Raw genomic sequence first — 15,218 nt, 5'->3', positions numbered from 1 at the left:
TAACTTTGTCAAAATATAAAACGCCTTTAAAGCCCAGTTAAACAATAATGCATATCTCTCTGTTCTCCAAATAATCAACCCAGCTATGAATAAAACATCATTAGTTTCTAAATATCGAAAACATTATATTTACATATTTACTTTTAACAAACAGTCACGTGTTGTTCCAGATAATACCATTTACGACAAACAGAAAAATAAAGTAAAAAAATAGTTTACAGTATAAAATGTATAAAAGAAATGGTACGATTTTAATGATTTCTAAAAGGACGGTCTGGAAGGTAGAAATCTCCCCAAAGATTTTGAAGTAGTTAGTTGTGTAGGCGTAATACTGTCAGATGGTTTCGTTTCACTGTTGTTATTCTCCTCCTTCTTGTTGAGGAACAGGTTATTGGATCTACGAAATTCTTCGAATCTTTGGTTCAAAATGTGAAGTTCTTGTGAAGACGTGGCCAGAGTAGAGGCTGATAGCGTTTCTTCTGTAACATTATCTTCGTCCACTTCCTAAAAATAAGTAAATATTAAATTGATTTTGTTAATCAAAAAGCACTATAGTGAAAAAATCACATTGTCTTAATTTTTTTATCATTAGCTATAGTAATTTTTTGTCACTTTGACGAATCTCGTCATGACTATAACATAGTACAGTGTTGAGATAAAAGGGATACAGATATAAAGTGTATACATAAAATATTAAATTAATAAATCAAATAAGAGGTTGAGGAGTTTGTCTCTATTTTCTCCTTTTAAGAAATTCCTACAGTTTTGCAGCCCATACATAAGAGGTCAATTGAAAAGCCCCGGCCTATCATAGTAAAACACATTTTTTTGGCAAAATTAGTTTTTTTTATTCAACATCATTCCCTTCAAGGGTGATACACTGATTATAGCGACCCTCCAACTTTTCGATACCATTTTTGTAGTACGATTTGTCCTTTGCTTCAAAATAGGCCACAGTCTCGTCGATCACCTCTTCATTCGACGAAAATTTCTTCCAAGCGAGCATTCTTTTGAGATCTGAGAACAGGAAATAGTCGCTGGGGGTCAGATCTGGAGAATACGGTGGACGAGGAAGCAATTCGAACTCCAATTCATGGATTTTTTGATATAGTGCATTGTCTTGGTGAAGCAGCAGTTTTACAGCGATTTCATCCTTCAAACGGTCTGTAAGACTATTGTAACAGTCGCTGTTGATGGTCCTTCCATTTTCAAGGTAGTCAATGAAAATTCTTCCATGCGTATCCCAAAATACAGACGCCATAATCTTGCCAGCCGACTGTTGCGGTTTCGGAGTGAAGTCATGGAACGATGTTTCATGCATTGTCACATATCGACGGAAAAACTCGGGTTTATTACGCTTGATCATCTTTAAACGTCGTTGTTTTTGGTCAAAAGTGAGCTCGCGCAGCACCCATTTTCCACAGAGCTTTCTCATACCCAAATATTCTTGATGATGTACAAGTTCAGTTGATATCTTTAGAGTGCCTGCTATTTTATTCAGTTTCAAATTACGGTCATTCTGAGAGACCCAATCTCAGTTGATTCAGAGCTACGGCACGGTGACCAAGGAAAGGAACGTGAAGAGAGCAGAAAAAATCAGTTTTCATTTCAAAAAGCTTGTTATAGATGGCCCTTGGGCCCAACGACGCTGTACCTCGTTCTTTGTGGAACACAAAATGAATGGGATAGTGTCAGTATGGATAAACACATTTGTGATGGGGAGGGGCGAGGAGGCTGCGATTTAACCGCACTATCCGCGCGCTCATTCCCCAATGTGCCAATGTGGGAAGGGATCCATATTAAAGCTACCTTGTAGCCATTCAGATAGAGAGTACGATCGACATTGATAAGGGCATGGTTGACTTTCTGTTCCAGGGAACATTCGAGGGCATTTCGGGAATCGGTAGGGATTAGCCATTCCTTGAAAGATTCTATTGTAATATAGAATAGAGCTTTGAGTATCGCAAAGGGTTCAGCAATCAATGTGAACCCTGTTTAGGAGGCTTGAAATGGAATGCCCGATTGTCCACCACAATTACACTTTCAAGCCCACTGTAAGATTTAGATCCATCGGTATATATGTGCTTGCGGCCAGAGTAAGAGTGTATATATAATTAAAGATAATTAAAGACCTCTTACATAAAGATGTGTTCATAAAGAAGTAGTGAAGGTCCAAGGGGGGAAATTGGGGTAGTGGATAGAGAAGGATTGTATGTAATTTGTGAAATATATAGGGACTAAAACAAGTACTTTTAATTTATTTATAAGCTATTTAATTTCAAAATAAAGATGGTACTTTATTCAACTTGCGATACTAACGTTGCTGATGATTCAATCTTATTTTAACGCAAACGAAAACCTTTTATATACTGTTAGGAAGCACTGATGTTTCGGGACGGAATTAATAACTAAGTGATGACTTATGGCTTTGTAACAAAAGAAAAACTTTATTTACGTTGCTGGGCTTTTATACATTTTTGAACAGCCTCGATACAAATTACAGCGACCTCTACTAGTTGTTCTTATATCATATATGTAACACTGTTCTCGTCATGCCTAAACCTGGCTACATTATGCATTATAAAATATCCAGTGTCATATCAATTTGCCCCAACGGTCCATTTGTAGTCAGAACTGAATTTACCAGGTGCTTGCAAGCATTCTGATAACACGGCTTTATATATCTTGATCAACCTTCGGACCAGAGCAGATGAGAACGGTTCTTAACGTTATTTAATGCCCTGAACGACTATGAACTAACGACGTTATATTAAACATTATTTGGAATTTATTTTTGTGCTGTGATTGTGCTGAACATATGAATGTGAAGATACAACGTTGCAAAGTTGATTCAAAACATTTTTTGTTACGTTTGTGGATGTTATATGCTCGGTAAACCTGGAAAAATTAAAATGGGTAAATGCAGTCAAATATGCGCAAATAAACAAATATAATACTTTAGTTTTACTGTAGTAAACATTGACAAGCCATGGATACAAAACAATTTTGTAATGCGCGCAGAACAGAGCTATACAGTTTCTGTGCCAACGTTTTGGAAAGAAGAGTAAAATCATGTAGATGATTGCTTTTATTCAATAAATGTCGTCGGTATAAATGTATAAAAAATAGTAACAGGTCAATTGAAAAGTCCCCTGCCTGACACATAGATGGCCCTACTAGAATTAAATCCATATGTTTTTTAGTTAGCCCTAGCCCTCAAAAGATGTGTGTATAAATGTGACAGCTGTCCGATCATTAGTTTGTGAATTATAGCATTTTGAGTGAAGCCACTTTTGTTATTGTGAAAAAATTGATAAAAAGGAATTTCGCGTGTTGATAAAATATTGGTTTTTGAAAGGAAAAAATACAGTTGAAGTAAAAAACTTGGCTTGATGCCGAGTTTCCGGATACTGCCCCAGGAAAATCAACCATCAAGGATTGGTATGCTAAGTTTAGATGTGATGAAATGAGTACCGAAGACGGTGAACGCAGTGGACGCCCAAAAGAGTTTGTTATCGACGAAAACATTTAAAAAATCCACAGAATAATTTTGAATGACCGTAAATTGAAATTGAATGAAATAGCAGATATATCTAAAGATATCAACTGAACGTGTACATCATACTATTATAGTGTTTTACTATGGTAGGCAGGAACTTTTCAACTGACCTGTTGCGGTATAAATATCGTGAAGTATCATCAATATCGAAGCCGGTATGGACAGCCACTTTGTACAGGTACAAGTGCAAAAAACGCCTTAAGAACATCGTCTTCATCACAGGCGATCAATGAAAGCGATTTCGTTAAGGAAGAAAAACATTTAATTTCTCAAGTGATTTAATATATACCGGAACAAAAAGTAGAGTTGCTTGCATCGCGGTTGCAAGAATAGAAATATCCTAAACCTAAAACACAAGTCAATATATACAGTCAATATATAATTCTTTAAAGAAAGAAAATGACATGTTTCTGCAATGATATCAATGATTTATTTAATATAATGAATACACCATATGATCAAAATTAATAACGTTTGTTCATAGAAGGTTCTACGTAGAGTTTAAAAGCTCTACTCCACATTAAAAATAAAAAAACATTCACTCCGATTGCTGACGCAGTACAATCTAAAGAACGCTACGACAAAATACGTACAATTTTGGCCAAAATTAAATACAATAAGCATCAATGCAAAATGAAATATTTATTGATTTGTATATTCAATACAGGTTATTGGTTTATTGGTTGGGATGTAACCTGGATTAATGGAATGTTGCTGTTTTTTGTGTCTGTGGGACAGGCGTGCAATTGGTTATCATTATGTGAGAAATGTGTGACCGAGCTGTACCCATAATGAGCTAGGACAACAAACGTATCACTTGTGTACCTACAAGATCTTATTCCCACCTCTTAACATTAAACTTGGACTTATTAAAAACTTCGTCAAAACGCTCAATCGCTAAAGAACAGCTTTCCAGTACTTGACCAAACTGTTTCCAAAGCTGTCATACGCAAAAATCAAACAAGGAATATTTGTCGGACCTGATTTTTGAACACCGACTGAAATTTTACAAAAGGTTTAACGCCTAATAAAGCAACAGATTGGGCATCGTTTCAAAGTGTTGTTCGCAACTTTCTCGGTAATTTGCTGCAAAATTATCATATTATTCCTCAAAATACATTTTATACTTTCACATCTTGATTCTTTTCCGATAAAACTTGGGCGACAGGCAAGGAGAGCGACTACACCAAGATACATCGAAAGGCGATACCGAGGATTTTAGGACGAGGGCGTGATAAGCAATTACTGTTGGATCCTAATGCGTGAAACAGATCCGAAGCAGTTTTGGTAACTTAATTGCAGCCAAATTTGGAAACTTATTAAATATTTCGAAAAATACAACCAATTTTAAAAAACCGGCTGCTAATTAGGTTCAATTTCTCAATTTAGCTCATTAACAGCTTTTGATTTATCAGGTTAAAAACCTTAACTTAAAAACTTTAAAAAGGCAATTATTGAGAAAATTGGAACAATATATATCACTCAAAATATTTTTCCATCATTTTCTAGAATTTTTTCTCATATTTGTGGCGATACTGCGATACAGTTTCAAAAAACGATGTTGATATGGTAGCGATACCATTCGCGCGCTTCTTCAGAATATCGAAACCGTATGCCAGCCAAATCCTGCTATATTCAACTGGAACAAGTAGTAATCAGAAAGTGTTATGTCTGGTGACTATGCTGGGTGCAGTAGCTTCCTATACGAGTTGCACAAGTGTATACTTCACAACTTATTCAACGTCTTCTCAGTAGAAAGACGATTTAGAAGACGATAGGCGTATGCTACTCACTACTGCTGGTCTTTGTTGCAACAATGCGTCATTTAATTTGTTAATTTGGCGTCTTCAGACATTTACAGCAACAATTTTATTCGGTTTTAGCAGCTCGTAACACACTAAACGGAGCTGATCCCACTATATGTACACCAAAACTTTATAGCCATGAATATTCCGCTTCGGTGTCGATATGAACAGGTCTCCTAAAGTAACCCACAATATTTTGCACTTAGGACTGTCGTAGTGTCCTATTGGCACCGTAAGTCATGAAACCATGATATTAAAATAAAATCCTGAATAACTCAATATCACTAAATAGAAAACCATTATTTTAGGTAAAGAAATATCAAAACCATCGAATCTAACAATTTTAAATTATTTAACAGTTATGTACATTGATACATAATGATATCGTTTACTAAAATACATGTAGCACCTAATATTTCAGAAAAAATAAACAATTTAATCAGCGCCGACTACAAGTGTTTCCTTGGTCTCTGATAATTTTCGAATTTCATATCCAAAAAAAGGTCTCTCTTTTTGAAGCGAGCTAAGTTAAGAAACAATTTTCAATTTCTGCATCCGTCAAAACAAATAAATTATTAACTAAACTAAAACTAAAACTAATGTTCTACTAGAACTAGTAAATAGTGTAATATCCAAATAAGTTTCAATAATTCTAGACTTTTTCATAGCAGGCTTTTTCATACACTCCAATGATCAGAAGTAACAAATCGTCTTTCAACTTTTCTCTGTATTAATTCGTAAGGCGCCAATTTCCATAGTCTCATCATATTTCGAGAGTTTCATAATTAATGAATCATGAATGAATAATTTCTCATCTAATTAATCGTCTTCGATTTTTTTAGTTGTTCAAAACGACGCATATCTTCAATGTTAAAATTAACATACGTCGAAACGGTACAAAATCATTGCCTGCATGATTTATCAGTTGAAGTTAAGTTACCATAAGCTTCTAATTAAACGAGAAGACTAAAAAAATGAAGACAAGTTCATAAAATTATTACAGTAAAACAACATAAATAGATGTCCAACCTCTTTGAAATCACTGAGTTATAATCTCAATATATAATCCATTAATCTTATTTTTACCCTATGGGATTTTAATGTTTTAATCTCTAAATTCTATCAGATCAGCCCAATAACAATACTCCGCATTCAAACTAGCTAAATTCATGACAAGGTGAGAGGTTTAACCATAACCAGTTGTGATAAACTAAAACTAAAACTTTTGTTACTCAACAATGACTATAACTTATTCGATTTATTGAGGATGCGGTATATAACAATAGGACTATCCAAAACACTAAGATTAAGATTTTAATTTCGAAAATATGCTTTCGTGATATTGACGAGATTACTTAAAGCGTGTAAGTTTTGACTATGACAGTCCGAATAAACCAACTGGTAAAAAGTAGACTGGAATATAACAAGAAAAAAAAGTGTCCCTTCTTATCGATACAGAATGTTCCCTGTAATTTGTTTCAACGGCACTTGCTCTTTTCTTTTAACTAAACAGAAAAATAAATTGGCATAATTCAATATCTCACAAAATGACAAAAAAAACATGTTGTTTAAAGGTAAACGCATATTTTTACAGATTGGATAAATCAGACGTTTATTTTTTCACAAATTATTTTCATTACATATTATTATTATTATTATTATTAGATGCTTCCATATGTTTTGATCAGCTGGACGTATTGACAAAATGCGAAGTGTTAATGTAACTAACTGGTAAACAAAATTACTTAAGTGTTACATAAAATAACAGTTTTACATTTAGTATTATTAAGTTATTTAGTAATAAAGACAATAAACTGCAAGACTTGGATGAAAACCCAGCTCAAATTTTCAGTTAACTTGTAGAGGTGTATATAGAAAATGCCATTTTTCATCGTTTAAACAGCGCGGTTTTATTGCTTAGCAAGCAAAAAAGAATAGCTTTCTGTGGTGTATTGTGACAGGCAATGAAAAATCGGTTTACTACGACAATCTCAAGCGAAAAAAGTCATGGTCATAAAGTGTGGATGGGTATATGATAGGATCATCAAGGTACAATGCATTACGACCTCCTAAAACCGAATAAAACTGTTGTTGAAAATGTCGCAACCGATATCAATTAAACAAACTGAAAGAGGTATCGTAAAATCAAAAGTAGCAGCGACATTATGTAACAGACGCAAAATATTCCTCTTTCATGGAACGCTTGGTAAAAGTCAAGCACACAATGTTGCAGCTCAAATGGGAAGATTTGCGACAACGTGCATATTCATCAGATATCAATCACTTTTTCGCTTTTTTGTTACTTACTCAGATCGAATTTCCATTAACTTATACAAATACTCTGCTAAACTCGACGGGCATAGATTGTTCACTTTTCCATCATGTTCATCTCATACTAATTCGACAAAAGAGATATCTAGTGATTGTGACACTCATTTCATAATTTACAATTTTTTTTTCTTTTTATTTTGCTCTAGGAACTGACTGACTGGAACTCCTGACATAATTTAGACGAATATAAAGTTTATCGTTTTGTTAGATAACAAAATTTCGGCCAATTAAATTTATATTACAGATGGAATCGTATTTTCCTAAAGTATTTTCAAATAGCCTTCTTTACTCAGTTTTCAATCCAATTTTAATCATATACCATAGCATGCTTAACAATCTGCACAGTATACGCTTCTAAAGCTATTCAGTCTTTAATAGGCGCACAGAACTAAACCTTTTACCTGCAAAAATCTGAAATTTTAACTCATTCTATGTGTTTTTGATTACTCCAATCCATGGATACCAGACAGTGCAGTTTTTCTGTCTACTACACATCCTCTCAAACCAACGGACTGGAAAAATATCTTTACAATTGTAGATAAAACTGGATTTTCTCGTGTTTCTTTTAACTCGTGGTTAAATGTCATCTCTTCCGGCCTTAATTTCCTCCAGTGGCTCATTTTTCATTATATGAGTATAATGGATACCTTTACATGAAACTACGACCTATTCTGCAGCTTGACCCATAGAATATCCTTCTTTTTTCAAGGTATAGATAGCACTCCGCTGTTCAAGAGAAACATGTTCTCTCTTTGCCATTGTACTGTATTATGAACTATTACATGAACATCAAAAAGTACACCAAAACTTATACTAATTGTTTTTGAAACTGTAAACTCATATTTCAAATATCATAAATAATAATATTCTATATAAAAGTAATGAAAGAGAAACATTTAGTAAAGAATATCTAAGCAACTACTTAACACTCGAAAAAGTTCATGGACCAATAAAAATGTCTGCAATTTAACCATAACCATAACCATAACAAGGTAGAAAATATCCAAACCTTCGTTAATATGTTAAATAATATATTTATTGCTGGAGGAGATTATAATGCTAAAGATATAATGTTGGGCTCACGACTAATATCATTAAAAGAAAGAGAATTGGTTAAGGCGATGATGATATATAATTTAAAATATAATAATTAAAGTTTCTTCAAAAATGATCATCAAACATAAGTCTTCTCTGTATAATGAACGAATTAACTGGCCACCATTTAGAGAAAACCTACACTGAATCATTTATCTAAGTTCACCTTAAAATTTGAAAATTATTTAGAAACACCAACAATAACCATAACAGAAAATATACAGGAGACAGCATAGTATATCACATCAAACCAGTAACCATTAAGTCAATCCAACGCAAACAAAATTGAATAATTTAAGAATACTTGGAAAATCTGACTCAAACTGAAGCTATAGATTATTCGTTATGAAATATGAGTAAAAACAATGTATTGTTCCTTTAGAGAAGGCTGATATTATAAAATGAATTTAAGCTCTTCGCCTCTGATCCATCTACAGATGAAAATAAAACTACAAATGTTCTAAATTCCCGATTTCAAATGAACCCATCCCATGAAAAAATATTATCAGATAAATTAAACAAATAATAATGAGGGAGGTTAAATGTAAAAATGATCCCAAATATGATCTAATGACATGGTGACGTGGAAAATTTTACAGGGTGTATTTAATTATTATTGTTAGCATTAATTAATAGCGTTAACATTTAACGCGGTATCTGGAATGAATTATCTCTATATCGAATCTGGAAATAATTATGATTCTCAAACAGTATATAAGTTTATTACAGATAATATCCTAAGTTTTTAAGCCATTATTCATAAAGAGGATTAATAATGTAATGTAAAAAGGAAATATTAGGGAACATCAATTTGGGTTTCGTAATAAATAAAGTATGGAACTATGAAACAAATACATAGGCTGATAAATAAAATAAATAATAATAAAATAATAGATAATAATAAGTCTAAGTCAAAATATATTATTCAGCAGCATTCCTTAACATCTCTCAGATCATTGATAAAGTGTGACATATAGATTTGTAGGTTTGTAGGTTTGATGTTAACGTGGAAGTCTTTCCTCATGCCTTGTTATGAATATCTTAATTTCTTTTATTACAGTGAGAATTCGAAGTTCTCGATGTAAGTCTTTCAGATTCCTATAGTATCTGAATATATCTACAATACTTTTCAGGACTTCGGAAAATCTTCTGATTCTGAGATACTTGAATTATGTTAATATTACTTCTCGCGGAACACCGACATGACCATCCATATATGTTTTAGTATCTGCTTGTACTGCAGCAACTTATATTTTCAATATTCTAATAATTTTAATATAACCTAGATGATTTTCCAAATAACAAATACGTTTGTTTTATATTTTAATTCCGTTGCTTTTCTGATCCTTTTGATAGGCTATCCAACGAAGTTTTGCCTTAAAGATTCATCTCAAGATACTAAGCATTACTACTGTATAGGATAATAGGATTCTTTATATTTATTGATATATAAAAAGTTTGGTTAGAGAAGAATGCTAACTTCTTCACTATTGACTCATAAAGCAAGTATTGTGTACGTACGCAGTGTATGTGTTGTCAGTAACATTTTAAACACTAGGTAAAGAAAAGAACAGAAAACACTACCTTGCGGTACATCTGCTTTTGGTTCTTTCATTGTTGAGTAAGCTTGTTCCTGTTTAACTCTAGTTAAGACGTAGTGGTTTAAGAGTTCAACGTACTGCTTCGGTGACCTTTTATGGAGTTTATGCATCAATCCCCTATGACATACTTTATCGGAGGTTTACGCTACATCTAAGAATTTAACAGGTCAATTGAAAAGTCCCCGGCCGGACACATAGATGGCGCTAATAGAATTAATTCCATATGTTTTTAATTAACCCTAACCTTCAAAATATGCGTGTATAAATATGCAAGCTGTCGGATCATTAGTTTGTGAATTATAGCATTTTGAGTGAAGCAACTTCTGTTATTGTGTCCAAAATGGATAAAAAAGAATTTCGCGTGTTGATAAAATATTGCTTTTTGAAAGGAAAAATACAGTTGAAGCAAAGACTTGGCTTGATGCCGAGTTTCCGGACATTGCCCAAGGAAAATCAACTATCAAGGATTGGTATGCTAAGTTTAGACGTGGCGAAATCAGCACCGAAAACGGTGAACGCAGTAGACGCCCAAAAGAGGTTGTTACCGACGAAAACATTTAAAAAATCCACAAAATGATTTTAAATGACCGCAAATTGAAACTGAAAGAAATAGCAAACACTCCAAAGATATCAATTGAATGTGTACATCATATCATTCGAGAATATTTGGGTATGAGAAAGCTCTGTGCAAAGTGGGTGCCGTGCGAGCTCACATTTGACCAAAAACAACGACGATTTGATGATTCGGAGCAGTGTTTGAAGATGATCAAGCGTAATAAACCCGAGTTTTTGTGTCGATATGTCACAATGGATGAAACATGGCTCCATCATTTCACTCTGATGTCCAATCGACAGTCATCCGAGAGGACTGAACACGATCAACCCGCTCCAAAGCGTGGGAAAACGCAACAGTCGGCTGGCAATATTATGACGTCTGTATTTTGGGATGCGCATGGAATAGTTTTTAATGACTACTTTGAAAATTTATTACGTAGCGTTATTAAACCGTTTGAAGGACGAAATCGCCGAAAAACGGCCGCAAGTAAAAGAAAGTGCTGCTTCACTAAGACAATGCACCGGGTCAAAAATCCATGAATTGGGCTTCGAATTGCTTCCTCATCCATCGTATTCTCCAGATCTGGCCCCCAGCGACTATTTCCTGTTCTCATATCTCAAAAGAATGCTCCCTGGGGAGAAATTTTCGTCGAATGAAGTGGCGATCACCGAAATTGAGGCCTATTTTGAAGCAAAGGACAAATAGTACTAAAAAATGGTATCGAAAAGTTGGAGGGTCGCTATAATCAGCGTATCACCCTTGAAGGAAATTATGTTGAATAAAAAAAAATTGTCAAAAAAATGTGTTTTACTATGGTAAGCCAAGGACTTTTCAATTGACCTGTTAGCTGTGTAAACTTTTTTCTCTTCGTAGACTTTTTCAATAATGTTACATCTCGCAGATAGTTATTTATGGAATTATTTTTCATTTCCAATATTTTTCTTCTTAGCCTTCGTTGTTTAATGCATTTTTATCGTCAGATGTTGTATTTTGTGGTAATTTTTTCACAGTTTTTCAGCTATCATTTACTTAGTTTCCTTGGAATAATTATTTCAATTATTTTTCATTTCGGAATTTCAGAATTTCTTCCCAATTGCAATTCTAATATCTTTATTTACCATTTTTGCTAGTTTTCTTGCGGTTTAGCTGGATTATCTTTATTGAAACGCTTTTGCGTCTACAGATCCTCTATAACTTGATGCTGGATGTTGTTTGCTACAGTTTGGCTGTGTTCCTTGTGGTTCCTGCAGTCTTTAGCTATGTGTTTACCTGAGCATTTAACACATCATCATAACAGCAAAATATCTGTATGTAACCGTGTAGTTGAATTTTTAGGTTTCACTTCGAACTGAGTTCCTTTACTTTTATCTTCTATTTATCCCTGTTATTTTTATTCCTCTCTATTTTCAGAACAAGTACATTTAAGTCAATGTTGCTTTAATTCTTCCATTATTTTTGTAATTTTGGCTATTGGCGTTGGTCCTCTTGAAGCTTATAATTTTAGCACGATTTTTATTATTCTTCATTTTTGTGCAAAATTTCTGGTCTGGGATTTTTATAACTTTATTTTTTTGCCATTCATTTTATACTTTTCGGTTAAGAGTGCTATTGAAGTTCTAAAAATTCTGGTACTCTGCTATGTTATAATCTGCTCATTGTTTTAAGCTTATAATTTTAGCACGATTTTTATTATTTTACATAATTTTACATATTAGTTTACGTAATCTTCAAGTATGGTCACAGAAAGCTTTCCGTAATTCAATAGTGCAAAAAATGGTAGGTTTAATGGAACTTCATCAGAGAAGAATATAGAGAGGCAAGGAAGAGAGGCGATAATATACGTTTTGAAAAAGATTTTCATTAAGGAATAACATATGGACAATTGGAAAACACGGATAAATGTTACAGTTTTGAAAGCCATTTAGATCCCATTAAGTACGTAATTGAGATCTAGCTTTTTCTTTTTTCATTTATAATTAAAATACAATCAAAACACAAGACAAGACGAGTAACGAATAACGAATCATTTATTGCGAATACTTCTACACTATGTTCTCTCAACCTTATATTTCCTTTAAAGGTTTTTAAAATAAAAATAATCTAAATCTAACGAGATTTATCTGATATTAGTACCAGTGCTAAATACCAGTCAATGGAAAAGAAAGACATCTATGTAGTTAACATCAAAACACCTAAAATAGAAAAACCTGACCATCGTTTAGGTAGCCGTTAAATCTCATAGATATTTGTGCGGGTATAATTCCTTTTATTTGTCAAAAAATGTGTCAAAAATCTGTCACTAGCAACTACATTTTATTATTTCTTAATCTGCTGAAGTGTAAACAAATTGTTCTCAACTTCCAAGATGTCGGATTATAAAAACAAACAAAACATAACGCCATTTTAAAGTTGTGTTTTTCCTACTAAATTCAAAGAAAAATGCTGATGAAAAAAATTACTTGTTTGAGCTGAGATTCAAAAGAAAAACGCCGATTAACAAATTCATTATTTTCAGTACTAGTAGTTGACGATAGACAATACTTTGAAAAGTAATGTCTTACACAACTTTTCATAATAATGCATTGAAAACAAAAAGAATTAATAAAAATTGATATAACCCAATAGATGTAAAATTATAGAGTATGGTAAGTTGTAGTTGTATTTACTCCTGCCAAGAAAATCTCAACACGTTACTTAAATATCCATATTTTAAAAAGAAATACTATAAAATTAGCTTAAAATACTACATGAATCATGAAAAATCATGTTTTGTGTTAACCAGGTTACAAATTAAAACATTCGTGGAAAATCTATTTAAGGCTGAAAATCCTAGAAAAAGTTAGGGAAGAACTCCAAGAATATTTTTATGGAATATGATATAAAAAAATCTATAATTATTTCAGACATCAATAAAGAAGAAACCAAATATTAATATTGATTATAAAATTAATCAATCTGAATATGCAATGTGCCGATATTAGTGCATTTATAAATATTAACTGTATTTTAATTATTTAAATAAAATATCATCGTTATCTATGCTAAGGATAAGATTTGGTAAAATCCAATAAAAAACCTTGTAATTTCATATTTATTAAAAAAATACTTTTTAAAAGAAAAAAGAAATTCATGGCTTAAACTGCTATTTAATCAATTATTGTAAATGTTTGCAGGGTTGTAAAACATGTCTAAAATGATAAACACTAAATACATACCTGAATCTCTGAAAAAGTTACAGGTTGTGTTCGATATCGAAATGATCCTCCTTTTCTTTTCTTTGGTACCACCCGCCTATGGAGTCTAGATAAAGGTTCTGGATACACTGTGTCTGTACCTGAAAAGTCCAAAATTATAGAGCCACTCTTTGATATCTTATTACGATCGACATAAAAATACATAAATATTTTAACAACTATAATAACAATAATAAATAAATTTAAGTTAAATGTTAATTTATTTTTTAATTTTGAATCTTGTGTACCAATTAAATTAATTAATTACGACCACATTGAGTTCTACAGTAAAAAGGTTAAAATAAGAAACAATATATTTCAACAATAATATATATTTGTGATCTCAATAATCCATCAATACTCTCATAATTAACCGCGGGGTTTACCTATCTTAGAACCAATAACATTTTATTTATGTTTCCAGTATTTACAATAGGAAAAAAATATTTTTATTATTAAAAATATAGCTTTTATAATTAACTCGTGTTGTTAAACATTATTCCAAAATTCAGAGAATTATGTAGGAACAACATAAACCAAAAGAGAATAAACTTGGTACATTAAACTCGTTTCCCAAAAATATTTATGTTTTTCCCCTACATAATTTATTTCTGATTTTATAAACGTGACTCGAATTTTTCGCAGCTGTCCCACTTTATTTTTAATTATAACCTCAAAAAGTTTTGCATAGTTACATGGCCAGCTCATTCCAGATGGACATTGTCACCCATTACGAATAACTCGCCACTACGCGTACTTACTGGATTTGGGAGAGTTTGATCCAGATGGCATTTTGTAGAGGATTGTGCAGATATACGAAATGAATCGCGCACAAAGCACTGGAAAAGAGGAATTGTTGAGAAATCTGGTTTTATCTAATAAACAGTTTTGTCGAAATGCCGTCAAAACAACGTCTAATTTTAAGATCGGTTTAACTCGACTGGGCGCGCAACGGAGATTCAAAATAGTTCAGTGCGTTTCAAGCCCGGGATACGTTTTTATCCGCGTTCGAAACACGATTGCGTGTTGGTTTTCCTC

General features: G+C 32.8%; 1 protein-coding gene across 1 annotated transcript; it reads right to left on the bottom strand.

The window, feature by feature from the left end:
* Positions 1-104: 104 nt before the first annotated feature.
* Positions 105-15,135, bottom strand: LOC143194388 (uncharacterized). The gene is made up of 3 exons (XM_076401110.1): positions 14,942-15,135; positions 14,163-14,281; positions 105-504 (listed from the first exon to the last, which is right to left on the bottom strand). Exons 1-3 carry the CDS (start codon positions 14,970-14,972, stop codon positions 262-264), a joined length of 393 nt encoding a protein of 130 aa, XP_076257225.1. The 5' UTR covers positions 14,973-15,135; the 3' UTR covers positions 105-261.
* Positions 15,136-15,218: the final 83 nt, after the last annotated feature.

Source organism: Rhynchophorus ferrugineus, unplaced genomic scaffold (assembly GCF_030347505.1).
Source record: "Rhynchophorus ferrugineus isolate W39M unplaced genomic scaffold, kcgeb_rfMv2 rfM3, whole genome shotgun sequence".
Taxonomy (NCBI): Eukaryota; Metazoa; Arthropoda; class Insecta; order Coleoptera; family Curculionidae; genus Rhynchophorus; species Rhynchophorus ferrugineus.
The sequence above is the reverse complement of the archived record's forward strand: the minus strand, read 5'-3'. Positions and strand labels throughout refer to the sequence as shown.